Source organism: Bos mutus, chromosome X, assembly GCF_027580195.1.
Source record: "Bos mutus isolate GX-2022 chromosome X, NWIPB_WYAK_1.1, whole genome shotgun sequence".
Classification (NCBI taxonomy): Eukaryota; Metazoa; Chordata; class Mammalia; order Artiodactyla; family Bovidae; genus Bos; species Bos mutus.
Window position 1 is genome coordinate 118,612,146 of NC_091646.1, and position 22,572 is coordinate 118,634,717.

The following is a 22,572-nucleotide window of genomic DNA, read 5'->3' on the forward strand; positions in this document are numbered from 1 at the left end:
AAAACCTGTATAGGAGAAGCCTTCTTTGCTTCTTCCTAGCTTCTAATGGTTCGCTGGCTTTTTGGCATTCCTTGGCTTGTAGTTTTAACACTCATTATCTTCCTTCTTCATGACATAGCACTTTCTTCTTGTGTTTCTATGTCTCTTCTGTTCTTACAAGGGCATCAATAATACTGGATTAAGGGCCCACCTACTCAGTGTGACCTCATCTTATCTGATTATATCTGCAACAACCCTATGTCTAAATACAGTCACCTTCACCTGTGCTGACGGTTGGGACATCAACATATCTTGTTGGGGGGCACAGTTCAACCCATAACAGTCACTTAGATTACTATAGCATCTAGGAACAGCCTCTCTGATGAGCACAAGTCAGAACAGCTATTATAAGGTAATGAAGAAGGACTTCCTTGGTGGCCTAGTGGCTAAGACTCTGTGCTCCTCATGCAGGGGGCCTGGGTTTAGTCCCTTGTCAGGGACCTAGATCTTACATGCTGCAACTAAGAGTTTGAATGCTGCTAAGACTTGGCACAGCCAAATAAATTAAAACATATTTTTTTTAAAGAGAGATGAAGAAATTTGTCAAGAAAAAGTACCTCGAAGATAATAGTACAGAAATCAAATAATTCAGAATATGTTCAAGATTTCATTGTGAAACTTAGCTAAGAACAACTTAGTTATATCAGGGTATTAGATGGATCTGTCATTCAGATACATTTTTCTTTTCTGTTATGAAATCATGAAGCATTTCACCTTTTGGATAAAGTCTGGAGGTTGCTCTGCAGTAATTAAAAGTATTTTGTCAAAATCAGTTCAGTTCAGTCGCTCAGTTGTGTCCGACTCTTTTGCAACCCCATGGATTGCAGCACTGCAGGCTTCTCTGTCCATCACCAACTCCCGGAGTTCACTCAGACTCATGTCCATCGAGTTGGTGATGCCATCCAGCCATCTCATCCTCTGTCGTCCCCTTCTCCTCCCGCCTTCAATCTTTCCCAGCATCAGGGTTTTTTCCAATCTCAGTTCTTTGAATCAGGTGGCCAAAGTATTGAAGTTTCAGCTTCAGCATCAGTCCTTCCAATGAATATTCAGGACTAATTTCCTTTAGAATTGACTGGTTGGATCTCCTTGCAGTCCAAGAGACTCTCAAGAGTCTTCTCCAACACCACAGTTCAAAAGCATCAATTCTTTGGTGCTCAGCTTTCTTTATAGTCCAACTCTCACATCCATACATGACTACTGGAAAAACAGCTTTGACTAGACGGACCTTTGTTGGTAAAGTAATGTCTCTGCTTTTTAATATGCTGTCTAGGTTGGTCATAGCTTTTCTTCCAAGGAGAAAGTGTCTTTTAATTTCGTGGCTGCAGTCACCATCTGCAGTGATTTTGGAGCCCAAGAAAATAGTCTGTCAGTGTTTTCATTGTTTCCCCATTTATTTGCTGTGAAGTGATGGGACCGGATGCCATGATCTTAGTTTTCTGAATGTTGAGTTTTAAGCCAACTTTTTCACTCTCCTCTTTCACTTTCATCAAGAGGCTCTTTAGTTCTTCTTCACTTTCTACCATAAGGGTGGTGTCATCTGCATATCTGAGGTTATTGATATTTATCCCGGCAATCTTGATTCCAGCTTGTGCTTCATCCGGCCCAGCATTTCACATGATGTACTCTGCATTTAAGTTAAATAAACAAAATAGGTCCTTTTAAAATTTGATACTGTATGTAAACATCGAATTTTTTAAACTCCCTTGTTGCTGCTTTTAAATAATAATAATACTGCTTTTAAAACCAAACATGGGCATACACACTGAGGAAACCAGAAGGGAAAGAGACACGTGTACCCCAGTGTTCATTGCAGCACTGTTTATAATAGCCAGGACATGGAAGCAACCTAGATGTCCATCAGCAGATGAATGGATAAGAAAGCTATGGTATATATACACAATGGAGTATTACTCAGCCATTAAAAAGAATTCATTTGAATCAGTTCTAATGAGGTGGATGAAACTGGAGCCTATTATACAGAGTGAAGTAAGCCAGAAAGAAAAACACCAATACAGTATACTAACACATATATATGGAATTTAGAAAGATGGTAACAATAACCCTGTATCTGAGACAGCAAAAGAGACACTGATGTATAGAACAGTCTTATGGACTCTGTGGGAGAGGAGAGGGTGGGAAGATTTGGGAGAATGGCATTGAAACATGTATACTATCATGTATGAAACGAGTCGCCAGTCCAGGTTGATGCACGATACTGGATGCTTGGGGCTGGTGCACTGGGATGACCCAGAGGGATGGTATGGGGAGGGAGGAGAGAGGAGGGTTCAGGATGAGGAACACATGTATACCTGTGGCAGATTCATTTCGATATTTGGCAAAACCAATACAATATTGTAAAGTTTAAAAATAAAATAAAATTAAAAAAAATAAAAATAAAAAAAAATATATTTAACATAGCATCTGTTATCCAAACAATGGAAAGAGATGCCATTTATTGTTTACAGTGTATTTCAGAAATCAATGTCTAAATTTAAAAAAACAAACAAACAAACAAACATGAAGTTGTTGGGGATGGTGCTATGATTTGTTCACTTCCTTTCTTAGCCCTAATGGTTGATTCACAGTGGGTTCCTGGCATAAGACCTGCTTTCTAAAGAATCTTTGGCAAATAGATTGAAAAAGAGATAAAGGAATTATTTGGAAGCAAGCCAGTGAAAAATCAGTGCCAGAAATACACTTGTGTTTTAAATTTGCATTTCTCATTGGCCATTTTGATGAATAACTCATGGCTTAAGTGATCTTTTATTCCAGAGAGGGAGCTTGGCAATAGATACCCTGCCTCTGGTTTGGCTAAAATGTAGGGTTCAGATCCCAGCTCTTGGACTTCCCTTGCAGTTCAGTGGCTAAGACTTCACACTTCCACTACAAGGGGCACGGGTTTGATCCCTGGTTGGGGGACTAGGATCCCACATGCCCCATGGTGTGAGCAAAAAAAAAATCCTAATTCTGCTGTTTGTTAGCCATGTGACTGTGGGCAGATTTCTTGCCCTCTCTGAGATGCTGTTTTGTTAGCCACAGTAGCCACTAATCAAATGTTGCCAATTATGTTAATTTATCATCATTGCTGTGGAGATGGTTCCAGATCTCTTCTAGGCTTGACCTTCAGACCTGCCTTTTGGGATTCCCATAGATCTCTCTCCCATGTGTACTCTTGCTGTCTCCCAAGTCCGGTGTGTTCCAGACTGTGTCAGCTTCCTTTCCAATCCTGACTCTCCTTCGCTTTCCCCTTTCTCACCCTCCTGTTTCTCCCAGCTCCAAACCTTTGTGAAAGCTTTAATTTTTCCCTGTCCCATGCAGCCTTTTGCCAAGTCTTGCAGATTTGTCACCCACTGTTGCTCACCAGAGTCCTTGCTTCCCTTTCCCCCTGGCCTCTGAGTTTCATTCAAGCCCTCACTGCCTCTTGTGTGAGCGTCTTAGTTGTCTTTTAATTATTCTGCCTGTCTTTAGTCTCTTCTGTCTTAATTTTACACATATCTACCAGATAGATCTTCCACAACCGATCTTCAGTCATATCACTTCCCTTCTCAGAACCCTTCAATGGCCATTATCTGTGGTTCAAAGTCTAAATTCCTTTGACTAGTTAGAATCTAAGTGTTAGTCGCTCAGTTGTGTCTGACTCTTTGCGACCCCCACAGACTGTAGCCCACCAGGCTCCTCTATCCATGGAATTCTGCAGGCAAGAATACTGGTGTGGGCTGCCATTTCCTTTTCCAGGGGATCTTCCTGACCCAGGGATCGAACCCGGGTCTCCTGCAGACTGATTCTTTACCATCTGAGACACCAGTTATGATCTAGGATGCTCCATAAACAGCACCAACCTACCTGGTGGCTGGTTCACACACCTTAGAGCACACCACTGGAGACCTTGAGCATCCTAAGAGTAGAGTTGTTTGTTTTGCACCCATGATGCTTAGCACTAGTGCATGTTAATTACAATAAACTGGAACATTACACAGTAGGTGAGTGGATGAGTATCCTGTTGTACATTTTCCCTTTGCCGGGATTTCTTGGGCAGTGTCTCCCCATATTCCCATTCCACCTGTGCTTCCGGGCCACTTCATGCTCCAGTCTGTCCCTGATCCTTTCAGCTCATAGTACCTGTTCCTTCCCCACATCCCTCTCTTCTGGTTCCTGCTATCCTCTGCTCTGCAGAGCTCTGTACGCACGTGTTTTTTCTGTTTGACTATGTGCGCATCCCCAAGGAGATCTGGGAGTGAGTCATCTAGCCCACTTCCTGATGGCCAACATTTAACACTGGCTTTGCAGTGATTTATAGGGTGTGCCATGTGTGCTCGGTATACAGCAGTGAGCAAAACAGAGAAAGTTCCATTCTCTTGGAGTTCACACTCTAGTAGTGCTCAACAGTCAGTTCATTCATTGACCATCATTGATCGGGTATCTGCTGTCTGCCAGTCTTTGTGCCAGTTGCTGGAATACAAATGTGAATAAAAATGGTCTTTGTCCTCAAGGAGTTCTCCGTGCAGTAGGAAGACAGACACGTAAGTAAATCATTATGGTATAGTCAGTTAAGTGGGCTTCCCTGATGGCTCAGTGGTAAAGAATCCACCTGCAATGCAGGAGACACGGGAGACGTGGGTTTGATCCCTGGGTTAGGAAGATCCCCCGGAGGAGGAAACAGCAAATCCACTCCAGTGTTCTTGCCTGAAAAATCCCACGGATAGAGGAGCCTGGTGAGCTATAGTCCAAAGGGTCACAAAGATCGGACTGAGCGACTAAGCACAAACTAAGTACTGTGCACTATTTCTCAACAGGGACACTATTAGCTTTGTACGTGGGAGAATTCTTTGTTCTGCAGGACCTTCCCCTGTGTTGTGAAGTGTTACCTGTGCTGCACTAGTAGTGTCCCTCAGCTCATGCAACCATCACCAGCTCTGCACGTTTCCAGATGCCCCTAGGGGGTGATATCTTCCTAGCTTATGTTGAGAACCACTGTCAGAAGAGGCCTTTGTTTCCACTTAGGTGACAAAAAAAGGGAGGGAATGATCAACTCTGCCTGGGGAGTAGGGCTGTGACCGGGGATGGGGAGGAGTATCTTGAGGAATGCCGCCCTGAGGAAGGCATCAGGCAAAGATGTGGAGGGGAGGTGCTCAGGTGACAAAATGGGACATTTCAGGACCTCCAAGTTGTTAGCTGTGGCTAAAGAAAAAGGTGTAGGCACGAGGGGAATGTTCAGTGAACAATCAGAGAAAAATCTGGGCTCCGTGGCAGAAGCTTTCCAGCAGGCTTAGAACAGATCCTGAGAGAAAGGAGGAACTCTTGGAAGGTTTGAACAGGACAGGGACATAGTAAGATGGGGGAGACTCTTCCCAAAGTTGAAGGGGAGGGCTCATAAGGGGTTGAACGGATATTGGTCATGAGGACTAGTGATGAGGTTTGTTGAGGATGGAAACAACTATAACCCCAGGTTACAATAGGACTTGAGGATATAACTTTCCTGGAAGTACAGACTCCCCGGGGGTAAAAAAAATACCTTAAAATCTTGATGGACTCTGCATTGTACATATTTAGCTTAATCCATAGAATTGTCACCCATCTTATCCATTCTTGGAAGCCCCTGTGCTGGGCTTAAGGAAACAGGCACATCCTAGTAGTTGGCACACTCAAGTTTCCAGAAAATTTGAATGTCTGGGTGAGCGATGGGAGGTCTGCCTGGCTGTGTGTGCCTTTGGGAGGACAGCTAGGCCTGAAGAAAGCCAGCCTTCTGCAAGATGGTTACACTTAAGTGATGGTGATGCATAAGGTCCCTCTGTGACCCTTGCCCTGGATCCCAGTCATGCAGCTCCAAGGGATAGTTTGTGCCCATCCTAGCCCTTCTCACTCTGTGTACTGTTTGGGTTTTGGAGGTGTCTCCATTCTCTGCTAGACCACAGATTCCTTGATCTTGCTGCCACTCCCCGCCACCTGCCAGAGCCTAGTCATGTTTCTGGGATCTCAGCAGATGGCAATTAATGAATGCACTCGTCCTCTTTTGCTAATTTCAGCCTTTCCTGAAGGCTCCGGTATCTGTTAAGATTGTACTAGGTCTTCCCACTAAACGCATTTCTTACAGCTGCATTTTCTTTTCTTTGTTTTCTAGTTACATGGCAATGACTTTTCTCCTGTTTTGGATGCGACATTTGTAATGGTGGCTCGTGATTCTGAAAATAAAGGGTAATTGCTGTTTTTTCTCCCTATTTCTTTCTTCTTTTTTCCTGTTCTTTGAAAAATATAAAATATGTATTTTTCAAATATCTGGAGATATCTGAAAACTGGAGAGAAAACTTTAATAAATTTCTAGATTTATTAATTAAATTTCTAGATTTATTCTAGATCTAATAAATTTCACTCAGTTTTGTCTGACTCTTTGCAACCCCATGGACTGTAGCCTGCTAGGCTACTCTGTCCATGGGATTCTCCAGGCAAGAATACTGGAGTGGATTGCCATTCCCTTCTCCAGAGGATCTTCTGGACCCAGGGATTGAACATGGGGCTCCTGCATTGCAGTAAGAGTCTTTACCATCTGAGCTACAGGGAAGTCCTTAAATATATTTTTAAAATATCTGGAGATATGTGAAAACTGGAGAGAAGACTTTAATAAATTTCTAGATACCATCACCTAGACTTAAGAGTTTTTTTTTTTTTTGACTTAAGAGTTTTGATATTTTGCCATATTTGCTTTTTTTTAAAGGTATATTATTTTCTGTATCATATTTTAAAGCAATTCCAGGTGTAATGACATTTCACCTCTAAATACCTTAGCATAGGCATTGCTTTAAAAATGAGGATATTTTCTTAAATAACTACATTACCACTAGCACACCTAACAAATAATAGTAAGTACTTAATGTATTCTAATAGTTCACATTCACTTTTCCCCAATTATCTTTTTAATGATTTATTTAAATCAGGATCCAAACAAGGTCCACTTACTGCATTTGATTTTTATATCTCTTAAGTCTGCTTTTTTTGTTTGCAACTTTATTGAGATATAATTCACGTACATGCAATTCATGGCTTTTAGTATATTCATAAAACTGTGCAGTCTCTTCAGCCTGTGTTAATCTGGAATGGTTGTGTGCACCCACCTGTCCTTTACCCCTTCTCATGAAGTGGGCAAAAGCCCAGATGCATTGTTCTATACAGTGTCTCACTTTCTGGATTTGTCTCACTGCTTCTTCATGGTATTTTTTTTTTAATTTGTTTCACTATCCCTCGTATTTTCTGTAAATTGAAGTTAGATCTAAAAGGTTAGTTAGATTTGAATTCAGTGTATTTGGTGAGAGCACTTCCTAGATGATGCTGTCTCTGTATTGTATCATGTCAGATTTTCCCACTCATAGTAAAGGTAGGATTAGTGTGTGGGTTCAAGTAGCAACAGACTGATCTTTCCATTATGCACTTCAGTTTATCCTCTTATGATCAACAATAATCCGCAGGCGTAGTACAGTACAAGATGTATCCCATGTATATCTTACAAATAGCTAGTTTCCCATCAGTCTTCCCTCAGTGCTTTTAATGTCCTTTGCTGATTAGCAGTTTAATCATTTTCATTAGAGGATATAAAATGATTCTCAAGTTCTGACATTCTTTCTGTATTTGTTAGCCAGAGATCTGTAAAGAAGACTTTTTCTTCCTTGGTTTGTCAAGGAAGATGAGGATCAATGTTTCATTCTTTGCTTTATTTACACATTTACTAGCTAGTGATGACAGTTTTTCTGCCTTTTTTTGCTTTTTAAGAAAGTATCACTGTGAGTTCATGGATTTTAATATAGTAAATATGTTTCAGTAAATTGCAGCCATTGTTCTTCCTGTTCCTTGGAATGAACATCTTTGGTCAGTGGGAACTCCTTTAAGCTGCCTCCTGTGATGAGCTATTTTTACATTTCCTAGTCTTTGATAACTTTCTGCTCTCTGGTACAATGAGATACCTTGAACTTATCCTATACATTTCCTACCCCAGGCCTGGTATCAGCAATTTCTCCAAGGAGTCCTCAGATTCCTTTTAATGGGAAACTGGTAGTTAGACACCAAAATCTGGGCACCAGAACTATATGTTTTTATTAGTTTGTCATTGTTTCTATGCTTTTTCAGTGGACAGAGCTTGAATGTGTGTTAAAAAGAAAACAAAAAACCTCATAAATTTATACTATCATTTCCAAGTCAAGTTTAGCTATACATACTTTAAAGCTTTATGCCTTATCTTTTCTTTCTTACATTGAATTCTTGGTTCCTAATGCCAGTTATACCCAAGACATTCAAACTGGGAAAAACTATTTAATTATGTGTGTGGGAGTGGGGTAGGAGGGAACGTTACAGGGTTGCTATTGTACAGGATGGAGTCTGGAGGCCTATGAGAAGTTGATTTGTTTCAAAAATTTGAGTTAGGAGTCTTCAATGAGAAATCTCTTTTGCTGCATGGAAAACTGACTTGGAGACCCAAGTTAAGAGCAAAAAAATCCCTTGGTGACTCTTATCTGAGTGAAGTATCCACCTGTCTTCTCTATCTCCTCCAGCCACTTCCAGCTGACCTGCTGCTCCTAGTGGCTGACCTGGGGCTCCTTTTCCAGCACTGAAGGCATTACTTAAAGTTTCTCACCCAGCTGATGCATTCTAATTTTCCAAGCTGCTATTTCAGTACTTTTGTTTCCATTTTTGTTTCATCCAACCTTTGGATTCTACCATAGTGAAGGATTATCCCTTTTCTCTGTGTTTTAGTTTGAAAAATTTGATACCTACAGGAATGTAGAAAGAATAATGCAATGAGCACCCTTCACCTAAGCTCTCAAATTAAGATTTTACCACTTTTACCTTACTCTTGCCCTTTCTCAGTAAATACAAATATATACACTTTTCCTCATGTAATGGTTTCAAAGTAAGGTTGAGACTACTTTACCCATAAATAATTAAACATGTATCTCCTAAGAATAAGGTGATTTGCCTATATAACGTCAGCAACTTTATTATATCCAAGAAATTTAACAGTTATACAATTATTGTTTCTAATATTTGATCCATATTCAAACCATGCCAGTTGTCCCTAAAATATTCTTTATAACCTTTTCTCTTGAGTCAGGGTCTGATTAAGGACCATGTGTAGTATGCTGTTGGGGCTTCCCTGATGGTTCAGATGGTAAAGAATCTGTCTGCAATGTGGGAGACCTGGGTTTGATCCCTGGGTTGTAAAGATCCGCTGGAGGAGGATATGGCAACCCAAGCCAGTATTCATGCCTGGAGAATCCCCATGGACAGAGAGGCCTGATGGGCTACAGTCCATGGGGTCACAAAGAGTCGGACACAACTGAGCGACTAAGCACACATTATATGTTATTATCATGTTTCTTTAAATAATTTCCCTTAAAACAATCCCACTCGCACTTTCTGTCTTTTAAGACGTTGACTTTTTAAACCTTTTACTGAAGTATAGTTGATGTACAATACTGTGTTAGTTTCAGGTATACAGCAAAGTGATTCAGTTATGTATCTCTCTCTCTATATATATAGATACACTTTTTCAGATTCTTTCCCCATATAATTATTATAAAATATTGACTATAATTCCTTGTATTATACAGTAGGTCCTTGCTGTTTTATCTATTTTACATATAGTGATGTGTATATGTAAATCCCAAACTCCCAATTTATCTCCCCCCTTTCCCCTTTGGTATCCATAAGTTTGTGTTCTGTTTGTGATCTATTGGTCTTGCAAATAAGTTTATTTGTATCATTTTTTTTAGATTCCACATATAAGGGATATCATATGATACTTGTCTTTGGCTTATTTCACTTAGTATGATAATCTCTGGGTCTCTCCATGTTGCTTCAGATGGCATTATTTCATTCTTTTTTATGGCTAAATAATATTTCATTCTATTGTTTTCCTCTGTTTCTTTGTACATTGTCTTTATCCATTCCTCTGTTGATGGATACTTAGGTTGCTTCCATGTCTTGATTATTGTAAATAGTGCTGCAGTGAACATTGCGGTGAATGTATCTTTTGGGATTATGATTTTCTTTAGGTATATGCCCAGGAGTGGGATATGGTAGCTCTGTTTTTAGTTTTTTAAGGAACCTCCTCCATACTGTTTTCCATAGTGGTTGCACCAATTTACCTTCCTATCAACAGTGTAGGAGGGTTCCCTTTTCTCCACACCCTTTCCAGCATTTACTATTTGTAGACTTTTTGATGATGTCCATTCTGACCTGTGTGAGGTGATGACTTCATTGTAGTTTTGATTTGCATTTCTCTAATAATTAGCAATGTTGAGCATCTTTTCATGTGCCTTTTGGCCATCTGTGTGTCTTCTTTGGAGAAATGTTTATTTATATCTTCTGTCCATGTTTTGTTGGATTGTTTGTTTTGATATTGAACTGTATGAGCTGTTTGTATATTTTGGAGATTAATCCTTTGTCATTTGTATCATTTGCAAATATCTTCTCCCAGTATGTAGGTTGTCTTTTCATTTTGTTTATGGTTTCCTTTGTTGTGCGAAAGCTTTTAAATTTGATTCAGTTCAGTACAGTTCAGTTGCTTAGTCGTGTCTGACTCCTTGTGACACCATGAACTGCAGCATGCCAGGCCTCCGTGTCCATCACCAACTCCCGGAGTTTACCCAAACTCATGTCCATCGAGTCGGTGATGCCATCTAACCATTTCATCCTCTGTCGTCCCCTTCTCCTCCTGCCTTCAATTTTTCCCAATATCAGGGTCTTTTCAAATGAGTCAGCTCTTCACATCAGGTGGCCATAATATTGGCGTTTCAGCTTCAACATTAGTCCTTCCAATGAACACCCAGGACTGGTTTCCTTTAGGTTGGACTGGTTGGATCTCCTTGCAGTCCAAGGGACTCTCAAGAATCTTCTTCAACACCACACTTGAAAAGCATCAATTCTTCGGCACTCAGCTTTCTTTATAGTCCAACTCTCACATCCATACATGACTACTGGAAAAACCATAGCCTCAACTAGATGGACGTTTGTTGACAAAGTAATGTCTCTGCTTTTTAATATGCTGTCTAGGTTGGTCATAACTTTCCTTCCAAGGAGTAAGTTTTTTAATTTCATGGCTGCAGTCACCATCTGCAGTGATTTTGGAGCCCCAAAAAATAAAGTCAGCCACTGTTTCCACTGTTTCCCCATCTATTTACCATGAAGTGATGGGACCAGATGCCATGATCTTAGTTTTCTGAATGTTGAGCTTTAAGCCAACTTTTTCACTCTCCTCTTTCACTTTCATCAGGGGGCTCTTTAGTTCTTCTTCTCTTTCTGCCATAAGGGTGGTTAGGTCCCATTTGTTTCTTTTTTTGTTTGTTTTTATTTCCATTACTCTAGGAGACAGATCCAAAAAGATATTGCTGCTGTTTATGTCAAAGAGTATCTTGCCTATATTTTCCTCTAGGAATTCTGTAGTACTTCGCCTTACATTTAGGTCTTTAATCCATTTTGAGTTTATTTTTATGTATGGTATTAGAGAATGTTCTCATTTCATTTTTTTACATGTAGCTGTCCAGTTTTCTCAGCACCACTTAATGAAGAGACTGTGTTTTCTCCATGGATGATATATTCTTGCCTCCTTTGTGGTAGATTAATTAACCATAAGTCTGTGGGTTTATTTCTGGGCTTTGTATACTGATCCATTGATCTATATGTCTGTTTTTATGCCTGTACCATATGGTTTTGATTACTGTAGCTTTGTAGTATGGTCTGAAGTTGAGGAGCCTGATTCCTCCAGCTCCGTTTTTCTTTCTCAGAATTGCTATGGTTAGTCAGAGTCTTTTGTGTTTGCATACAAGTTTAAAATATTTTTGTTCTGATTCTGTGAAAAATTCCATGGTAATTTGATAGGGATTGAATTGAATATGTTGATTGCCTTGAAAAGATATTAACATTTTTGAAGAGTCCAGGCCAGTTGTCTTACAGAATTTTTACAACCTGTTTTTGGCTATTTCCTCATAATTAGAGTCAGGTGAAACATTTTGACAAGTGGCCATATCCTTTTTTACAATATGAACTTTCTAGTGTGCAGATAAGTCTGTCCAGAAGGCTCCCTTGATTGTTCCAGAGCTCTTATGTGAAGCTGTCAGTAGCATTACCTAAAATGAAAATCTTCACTTTTTTTTTTTAGGTAACGGCATGTCTTAAATTTTTTTTCTTTTTTCTCTTTAGGCCGGCCTTTGTAAATCCACTCATTCTTGAAAGCCCAGAGGAAGAAGAGCTCTTTCAACAGGGAGAATGTATATTAATTTGTTCATAATAAGATATAATTTAAAAAACATATTAACTCTGTTGCAGAGGAAATTAAGAGTATGTGTGGACTCCACATACCAGTCAAGTGTCCAAAGAGTCCATTCTTTGAACAATTTTATTGATCATACAATATTAAGTAATTTGTTTTCTCACTTTTGATGAAATGCAAGTTGTCTCTTCATGAAATAACTGCTGGTTGGGTCTGTAGGTCAAGGTGATTATAAGTGATCTCACACTGAGTTGATATGATTTCTATCTGAAAGCAAAAAAATCACTGGAAGTTTTATGTAGCCTCAGCAGCCTTCTCTGGGATAAATGTACAATTTCCAGTGGGCTTTTCAAAATCTGGAAATACTGTGTTTATAGGGTCCTAGGCAGCCCTGGACAGGAACCTTGTGCTGTAGTGTGGCCCTTCTGATCATAGCTTTTATTGTCCCCTGTTGCAGTGAACAAGGGGAGAAGGGTCGCCTTTAGCTCCACGTCATTACTGAAAATGGCCCCCACTGCCGAGGAGAGGACAACCATACATGAGATGTTTCTTAACACGCTGGATCCAAAGTAAGTTAGGATGGTGAGATTCTGGGTTGCGAAAGTAGGCCTTTTCCAGAGCTACACTTGCTCTTTTGGGTGGTGTTTGGAAATATTTTACTTTTCCGCAGTAGAACCATGGCATTGACAGGGTTTCCTCAATCTCCATTTGCACAGGACTATAAGTTTTCGAAGTCGAGTTTTGCCTGCTAATTCAGTGTGGATGGAGAATTCAAAACTCAAGAGCTTGGATATTTGCCACCCTCAGGTATTGGAACTTAGTGAAGAATCTTCTGAACAGGATAACTAGGACTCATGACACTCATCTAAGATTTGACCTGCTTTTCAAGACTGTCCTCTGTTCTATGGCATTGTTAATTCCTTATTCTGTAGATTTGGATAGTCACAAGCTTGTATTTATTAATATTTATCTTATGTCCTATAGGAGCGGAACATTTTCAATCGAATCTTTGGTGGTTTCCTTATGAGGAAAGCATATGAACTTGGATGGGCTACTGCTTGTAACTTTGGGTGAGTTAAATTTAAGGTAGTCTTAACTCCTGAGAAGCCGTTTATACTACCACACTCGGGGAAACATTTTGGACCAGTCTAAATGGGTTTGGTAATACACGGTGTTTTTAAATAAGTGCTACACTGGTTCCAGATGGGTTTGTTTTTTATTTAAAATTTTTTATTGGAATGTAATTGCTTTACAATGTTGCATTGATTTCTGCTGTACAATGACATGAATTAGCTATAAGTGTACATATATCCCCTCCCTCTTAAGCCTCCCACTCCACTCCCCTTCTCCCCATCTAGGTCATCACAAAGCACCAAGCTGAGCTCCTTGTGTTATAAGCAGTTTCTTACTAGCTGCTATTTTACATGTGGTAGTATATATATATATATCGGAGAAGGCAATGGCACCCCACTCCAGTACTCTTGCCTGGAAAATCCCATGGATGGAGAAGCCTGGTGGGCTGCAGTCCATGGGGTCGCGAAGAGTCGGACATGACTGAGCGTCTTCACTTTCACTTTTCACTTTCCTGCATTGGAGAAGGAAATGGCAACCCACTCTAGTGTTCTTGCCTGGAGAATCCCAGGGACAGGGGAGCCTGGTGGGCTGCCATCTATGGGGTCGCACAGAGTCGGACATGACTGAAGTGACTTAGCAGCAGCAGCAGCAGTATATATATGTCAGTGCTGCTCTTCCAATTCGTCCCACCCTCTCCTTCCCCTGATCTTCATTTTAGAAAGCTCTTGCTCTGATGCTGTCAGTCAGTACATTAAAGACCTGCTGAGAAAAAGGGGTGATGACACGCAGCAGGGAAAAGATGATTTTGGCACTGATCTGATCACAGTGACATCTCTTACCATTCCTTACTGGTGTGATTATTTCCTCCTCCTCTAGGTTTCTTCTTTGATCTTTTGAAGTTTGCTTTAGAGGATTATTAGGGGAAAACTAGAGATCATCTGAATTTTGCAGTTGACCCCAAGTATTATCTTTCCCTGATAGTGGTTCCCGACCATTTATAGTTGCTGTGGATGATATCATGTTTCAGAAACCTGTTGAGGTGGGATCATTGCTGTTTCTTTCTGCACAGGTAGGTGTGTGATGAGACAGGGAAATATACTCTTTTATTATTTGGGCTTAAAAGAGAGGCTTTTGTATTCTAAAGCTACCATTTGTCTTATGACTGCTTTCTTCCCTCTTCCTGATGCAACTGACTAACTAACACGTCCCTAATCACTTAGGTCTGCTTTACTCAGGGGAATTACATTCAAGTCAGAGTTCACAGTGAGGTGGCCTCTCTTCAGGATAAAGAGCATATGACCACCAATGTCTTTCATTTCACGTTCATGTCGGAAAAGGAAGTGCCCTTGGTTTTCCCCAGAACATATGGAGGTAAGTGACAATGACTGCTTGTCCCTAACAAGGGGAACTTTCAAAGATAGTTTTCTCCTTTTAAGTTGTTGTAAGAAGTACTCTGATGCCCATCTGCCCGAGTGCATGTCTTTAAGGGATTGTGCTTTTGAGATTGTGCAGCCCCGAAGGTCAGGGTGCCTCATGGCCCTCAGGTGGCCATTGCTGTTCTGCCTGCCTGGCCATTGTCTGAAGGGCTGGTGCCAGTGCAAGCAGCCACTGGTGGTTAGGACTGGTCCTGCCAAAGGGCTGGAGTTGAGGCCTACTCCCTGGGGTATGCGGCCCGTTCTCTGGCCCAGCATTGCATGCCTGGTGTCAAGTTTGCATTCCCATTGCTGTCCCAGTGTTCCCAGGTGGTCTTGTGTTTGTACAGTAATTTTCTTAGGTTTCTCCAGGGCTCTTTCTCTCTTGTGTTCCAGAGTCCATGTTGTATTTAGATGGGCAGCGGCATTTCAAATCTATGAGTGCACCAGTGACCTTGAAAAGGAACTACGTGGTCGAGCCCTAGGAAGACTGCTCTTGTTGAAGCCCAGCACCCCGCAGTGACACAGATCCGGATGAAGGCCTGAGCGAGTGTATTGGTTTTAGTGTTTATTCTCATCTTGCATGGAGATGAAGGATATATTCAGCTTTTAGGATGGTCAGAAAAGAGGAATGAGAAATGGCTGGGTGGGGCAGAGGAAGAAAGAATTATTGAATAATAAATACTTTTAAGAATTTAAATTGTGAAGCTACCATGTTGCCTCCTGTCTGTTCAGGAAATGAGGGCAGAATGCCTTTTTATGTGGCTGGACACACAGTGTTTTTACACATATTGCAGCTGTCAGTTGACATGGTTTCCTGCCCAGGCATTTGGAGGGCATTTGTTAAACCTGACCTGTACTGCAGTTCCCCTATGTTGTTTAAATCCTATCTACCCTATGTGATTCCTTTGTAATTTTACCTCTTTATATTTCCCAGCTTTTGTTGTTAGCATAGGACAGATGAAAACTTGAAGTGAAGGGATTCAACAAAAGACACAGCATTTGTAAGAATCTGTGGGACACTTTAGATCGGAAACCATACCAAGAGGAGGAGTTCACAGATGGTCTAGATCAGGAGATGCAGGACCAAATGTTCCTTCTTCCACTCACCTGACAGGTCTTCAGTACACTCTGCTAGGGGCTAGGAATCTTATATCTGATGAAAAAATATGAACAGTAATGGTAATAGCAGCTGCTTATGCTTCTGGAGCTTGTCTGTGCTACATAGGCATTCTGCGAAGTGTGTGATGCGTATCAGCCCATTTGCTGCTTTCACTGACACCATGAGGTAGGCTGTGTAACCTGCTCATTGGGTTCGGGCACTCAAGAATCTGAAGCACAGAGAGGTTAATAACCTGCTTAGGCTCCTTCAGCTGGTCTATGGTGCTGCTGGGATTCGTAACCAGGTAGTGTGGAGCAGGGTACTGCTTTCTGGGAATGTAGCAAGGGAGGTTATGCCTGGTATCACAGAGCCACCTGGAAACCCAAAGGGACGTATTCCCATGAGTCTGCGGCCAAGACCCAGTTTCTTCTTTGATCGAAGTTGATCAAGTACAGAAGAGAGAAAAACCAGGCTGCACAGAGGGGAAAAAGTCACCTCTGAAAAGATGTTCCCAGGAAAGAAACAGTGTGGGTTCTAGAATGGCTGTCACAAACTTGGCTCTCTGCTTCTGAATCGGCTGTAGTACTTTTTTTTTTTTTTTTTCTGTTAATGCAATGTTTATTGAAACCACAGTTATATGAATGAGAACTTCTGGCATAAATAGTCATGGGAACAAACAACTGCTCTGGAGGTGGGCAGTTGGACTCATGGCACCCAGTGTGTGCCACATTGTAAGCTTGCTTGCATCTATCTTCCTTCCCCTGCCCCCGGCCCCCTGAGCTGTATTATCAATACTACCATCCTGAGTTTCACCTGGCCCTTCAGTACTGCATTTTGCAGATCTGTCTATAACCTGGTGGGGTCCCTGAGCTGCCTGGTGGGAAGAAGGGACAGCCCTGCGGAGTTGTCTGAATGTGTTAATAAGCAGAGTTCAGTTGAGAGACCCACTGCATGTTGATATATAGCTTGTACATTATGCATTTAACTGCTTATTGCTGTACATGGAAGCTTTTGTAAGAAGTTTTCTTCCTGTTGTGGGAAATGTTGCAGTTAATATCCTAAAGCTAAAACATTTAATTCTTAAGTTGTTTTCTTTGGAAAATTGTTGATAAGTGATCTGTATGTCAAAATAGTATGCGCAAGACTTTGAATATGTATTTCAAGTAATTCTCTAACAGTTGTACACATTCATTTAACTTATTAGCAATTTTCCTGAATTTGACTGAATTTTAACTTTTATTTTTTTTAAAGATTTTTTTTTGATGGGGACCATTTTTAAAGTCTTTATTCAATTTGTTACAATACTGCTTCTATTGTTTTTTATGTTTTGGTTTTTTGGCTACTCGACATGTGGGAATCTTAGCTCCCCAACTAGGGTTCAGACCCGCACCCCTGCTTTGGAAGGTGAAGTTTCAACCACTAGACCACCAGGGAAGTCCCTATTCTTTAGTTTTAAAAACATCTTTGCCATTTCAATAGGTGAAAAATGACATTTGTTAATTGCTTTCTTTGAATTCTACTCAGATTGAACTTTTAAGTCTCGTTTTTTTTTTTTTCAGTTAAATAACTTGAGTAATTTTGGATATCAGATTTTAAGTCAAATTATGTTGTCTGCCAGTAACAGTTTTAATATTATAAGAGCTAGAGATTTTAATACAGGACTTTGAGAAGATGAGATGAAGCAAACTCTGAAGGATACACAGTAGGTTCTTGGTGTTCAGTGTTTTGTCCCTCTTCTGTGAGGATAAGCGGACTTTCAGCCAGTACCAGTCCTGCTGCTGGTCTAGCGCAGAACTTGCTGAAATGGGTGGGACGTAGTTTTATATTGACTAGTCCATGTGCCCCATTTTACATCAGGCATTATTACCATGTTCTTACTTTTTGCTCAGGTAGTTCTTCACTGGGAAGTCTTCAAGGATGATGTCTTTATTGTTAGTTTTCTTAAAAGAGTTCACTTCACATTACTGTGCTCTGCACTGTGTTGTGTGTGTCCACAGGAGGCTGTGGCTCCATTTCTCGTGGTAACCAGAGTGTTCTACGTGGCTATGTGTTCCCTTTGCTACCTGCATTCTCTGTATCTTCTGCTCTTTCTCCTCTCTGGGAATAGAGTCAGTAACTTGATTCCTGAAGAACTGAAGGTTGCCCTCCAGCCCCACCCCAGGAAATTCACCATTTTATTTTTCATTTCTATGAGTTTGGGCAGAGAAAAAGACTTGTCATCTTTCAAAAGACACATTTGATTCTGTGGCATGGCTGGGCTCATCTGAGAGGTTCTATTGCTCTTTGCGGTGTTGGCTGGCATCACTCAGGCAGCTGTGTTCAATTAGGAGCTCTTCTGGGGCTAGAACAGCTGGCCCATCAGCTGGGGCTGCTGGAATGGGTCGGGGGCCAGCCAGGCCTCTCTGAACAGGCTAGTTGAATTTCTTATATGCTGTCTTATGGGCTCCATGAGCAACCAGCCAGATTCCTAGCTCCTAACTGTGTCATCATCTGCCTCTCAAAGTCATTTCTGTGAAGAGTGATCATGGTGTCATGGAAGTTCCCAAAGGTGAGCACTGGAAAGAAGCTACCAGTTGAATGATTGAGAGGTCACTGGTAAGAAAAAAAATGGTTTCAAAAAGCAATGGTGTCTAGGGCTGGGTGGAATGAGGCTGAGTAATTCCAAGCATGCAACTCTCTTTTCTGGGTGAAGTCCTTGAACTCTGATGAGATGCTCTTTGATAAACATTTTATGTGTTTATATTATAAACAGTTTAGTACAATTTGAGATTTTATAAAATTTCCTATAAATATTTTATTTACAAGAAACATTGGGAGGCACTTGCATCAGATAGCCCTCCTCTGGTAGTTTATGATGCGTATTAACTTAAGACTTTGAAAAGTAGGGCCATTAGAACAGCTCTTTAACTTTTTAAACCAGCTTTTGTGAAACTTGTTTGATTAAGGACTTTGTTGTCGTTGTTAATACCTATGAATAAATGGAACATATTAGACTATTGAGAGTCCCATGGACTGCAAGGAGATCCAACCAGTCCATTCTAAAGGAGATCAGTCCTGGGTGTTCTTTGGAAGGAATGATGCTAAAGCTGAAACTCCAGTACTTTGGCCACCTCATGCGAAGAGTTGACTCATTGGAAAAGACTCTGATGCTGGGAGGTATTGGGGGCAGGAGGAAGAGGGGATGACAGAGGATGAGATGGCTGGATGGCATCACCGACTCGATGGACTTGAGTTTGAGTGAACTCCAGGAGTTGGTGATGGACAGGGAGGCCTGGCGTGCTGCAATTCATGGGGTCACAAAGAGTTGGACACGACTAAACTGAACAGAAGATAAGGTGTTTTAATAGCTTTTACAAAGCCATGATTATACTCTGTATTTTGTAACCTGAAAAGGCGTATGTATATTGTCCAAGGGGGAAAATATGCCCTTTTTGCTATGGAGAATCAAGTATTATGTTTCTTAACAAATTTATTTATTTTTATAATTTTTTTTTTAACACCAAATACATTTCGTATTGGGATATAGCCAATTAACAGTGTTTTGGTACTTTCAGGTGAACAGCAGAGGGACTCAGCCATACATATACATGTATCTTAAAAACAAATTTAGAGCAGCATTTTAGATCTGACTGACTTTTTATCACTTTCCAGTGTTGGCAGTCTTGCTTTTTTTTTTTATGTTTACTTATTTAGTCTATTTTGATTTTTGGCCTTGCCACATGACTAGCAGGATCTTAGTTCCCTAACAAGGGATCAAATCCATGCCCTCGGCAATGAAAACGGGGAGTCCTAGCCACTGGACCCACAGGGAATTCCCAGTCTTGGTTATAAGTTTTTTATCTTGAAAGTGAAAGTCAGTCATGTCTGACTCTTTGTGACCCCATGGACTATACAGTCCATGGAATTCTCTAGGCCAGAATACTGGAGTGGGTAGCCTTTCCCTTCTCCAGGGGATCTTCCCAACCCAGGGATTGAACCCAGGTCTCCCTTATTGCAGGTGGATTCTTCACTAGCTGAGCAGAAGTGTAATTTCTTGCTGTCACTGCTGATATTTTATAAAACATTAACACATAACAGTGCATTTAACTTAAAATTCTGAGTAGCTCAGCTGGTAAACAACCATGGTTTGATTCCTGGGTTGGGAAGATCTTTTGGAGAAGGGATAGGCTACCCACTCCAGTATTCTTGGACTTCCCTGGTGGCTCAGACAGTGAAGAACCCATCTGCAGTGTGAGAAACCTGGGTTCTGTCCCTGGGTTGGGAAGATCCTGTTTAGGAGGGCATGACCACCCACTCCAGTATTCTTGCCTGAAGAATCCCCATGGACAGAGGAGCCTGGCCGGCTACTGTCCATGGGGTCACAAAGAGTCAGACACTACTGAGCGACTAAGCATGCATACACACAATCTTCTAGCATTATGCCCCATTTACAGATGTGAAGAGGAAGGCAGAAGGATATACAATAGGAAGCTGGTGAAGGTTAGTTTATAAGGTATTTGCGTCCATTCTGATAGAATACAAGTTTGTGTTATTCAATTTCTGTACAAGAGCTTCAGGCTCAAATTCAATGATGTATGCTTTAATGTGAAAACATTTGGAAATAATTGCCAGTTGTCTAGGGGCCTCTGCAGTGGCTGAGCAGAGAGGGCAATGGCACCCCACTCCAGTACTCTTGCCTGGAATATCCCATGGATGGAGGAGCCTGGTAGGCTGCAGTCCATGGGGTCGCGAAGAGTCGGACGCGACTAAGCAACTTCACTTTCACTTTTCACTTTCATGCATTGGAGAAGGAAATGGCAGCCCACTTGTGTTCTTGCCTGGAGAATCCCAGGGACAGGGGAGCCTGGTGGGCTGCCGTCTATGGGGTCGCACAGAGTCGGACACAACTGAAGTGACTTAGCAGCAGCAGCAGCAGAAGTGGCTGAGTGGTGAAGAAGCTGCCTGCTAAGCTGGAGACATGGGTTTGATCCCTGGGGCAGGAACATCCCTTGGAGGAGGAACTAACAACCCACTCCAGTATTCTTGCCTGGGAAATCCCATAGACAGAGGAGCCTGGTGGGCTACAGTCCATGGGGTCACAAAGAGTCGGACACGACTAAGCATACATGCACGGATTCTTTATTTGGCTACATAGAATCCCATAGCAACTTGTATTCACATATTAATACTTGTAATATATAATACTAATGTGCAGTGTGGCAAAATATAAGTCACAAGATGTAATCATCATAAAATTTTTATATATGGCTAATACATATTGGATTCTTAGCACTGTGCTAATGGCATCAAAATGTATTTTCTCACTTAATCCTTACAATCAGCTTTTGAGGTCAACACCATTATTACCCACTTTTTCAGATGAGGAAAGCGAGACAGAGGAAACTAACTTGCCACAGCTTATCTTGTAACTGTATAGAGGTAGGAATAGGTGCTGTAGACCCACACTATGTCTAGAAGCTTTACCACATAACATTTTCTCAGCTAGTGTGATAAGAGTTAACGTGATTTATATGTATGTAAATATGCATTGGAATATAATTGGGTCTCAACCATAAGAGATGAGGATGGTTGACTTATTTGGGACATTTACAAGAAGTATTTATTTTTGGCTGTGCTGGGTCTTCATTGCCGAGCAGGCTTTTCTCTAGTTGCAGCGAGCCGAGGCTACTCTCTAGTTGGAGTGCACAGGCTTCTCATTGCGGTAACTTCTCTTGTTGAGGAGAATGGGCTCTAGGATGCGTGGGCTTCAGTAGTAGTGGTTCCTGATCTCTAGAGTACAGGCTGAGTCGTTGTGGTGCACGGAATTAGTTGCTTTGTGGCATGTGAGATCTTGGATCAGTGATAGGACCCATGTCTTCTGCATTGGCAGGTGGATTCTTTATAACTGAGCCCCCGGGCATTTAACTTGCTCTTAGAGACAAACTTTTGGTACAGTTGTGATTCACTCTCTAAAGTGACTTGTGAATGTTTTCTCTCCCTCCCTTGGCAACAAATAATGAACTATTTTAAAATAGATAATAGTAAAGAGAGATTAGGGATTTGGCAAGTTGAAAAACGGATTTAAGGACCCTTGAAGAGTCACTGCCTCTAGATAAAACTGTTTTATCATGGGATTATTTTGGTCTAAGGGGATCAATCTGAGGTGGATTTGGCGTCCTTTGGTCCAGTGGGGGGTTTCAGGCAGGCAGTGTGATGTGGGAGGAGGGTTGTTGGCCCAAATGTTCATACCTATGCATTCTTGCCTGTGTCTGCAACCAGCCTGTTCAGAGGATAGGGTGGGGGGTGGTTCATCTTTTTGGGTTCTGTTTCCTTCTCCATAAAAGGAGAGGCAGTTTTTCATCCACAGTTTCCTGATTTAGGCCTATTTTTCTCCACTTGATTTGGCTGTTTGGTTAGTGAAAATTTTTAATACCTGTGTTGCACATAATGTAAAAAATCAAGTTCCATTTAAGATGTGTAAGTTAAAAAAAATGGAGCTTCAGAATAAACCAAGACCTTCTCAAAACCATTCAGTAAGCCACAGGCATTGATAAAGTAATACCTCAGAGAAAGGATTATAGTAAATGAAAGAAAGGGTAGGAAATTTTTTTCCTGTGTCACGAAAATTATGTACCTTTAATAGAGGGAATAGGATGACTAAAACAAATGAACAAAACCATAATGGAAGGAAAATTACATATGACAAAGTATTG

General features: G+C 41.1%; 1 protein-coding gene across 1 annotated transcript in view; it reads left to right on the forward strand.

Moving 5' to 3' along the window:
- The window catches only part of ACOT9 (acyl-CoA thioesterase 9), a 29,275-nt gene extending 13,790 nt beyond the window's left edge, over nucleotides 1-15,485 (forward strand). The window contains exons 8-15 of the mRNA XM_005904037.3: nucleotides 6,158-6,231; nucleotides 12,223-12,290; nucleotides 12,750-12,861; nucleotides 13,009-13,099; nucleotides 13,277-13,362; nucleotides 14,348-14,435; nucleotides 14,587-14,737; nucleotides 15,175-15,485. Of these exons, the coding sequence (XP_005904099.1) occupies nucleotides 6,158-6,231; nucleotides 12,223-12,290; nucleotides 12,750-12,861; nucleotides 13,009-13,099; nucleotides 13,277-13,362; nucleotides 14,348-14,435; nucleotides 14,587-14,737; nucleotides 15,175-15,263 (759 nt within the window). The 3' untranslated portion in view covers nucleotides 15,264-15,485. The remainder of the gene's footprint in view (nucleotides 1-6,157; nucleotides 6,232-12,222; nucleotides 12,291-12,749; nucleotides 12,862-13,008; nucleotides 13,100-13,276; nucleotides 13,363-14,347; nucleotides 14,436-14,586; nucleotides 14,738-15,174) is intronic.
- Nucleotides 15,486-22,572: the final 7,087 nt, after the last annotated feature.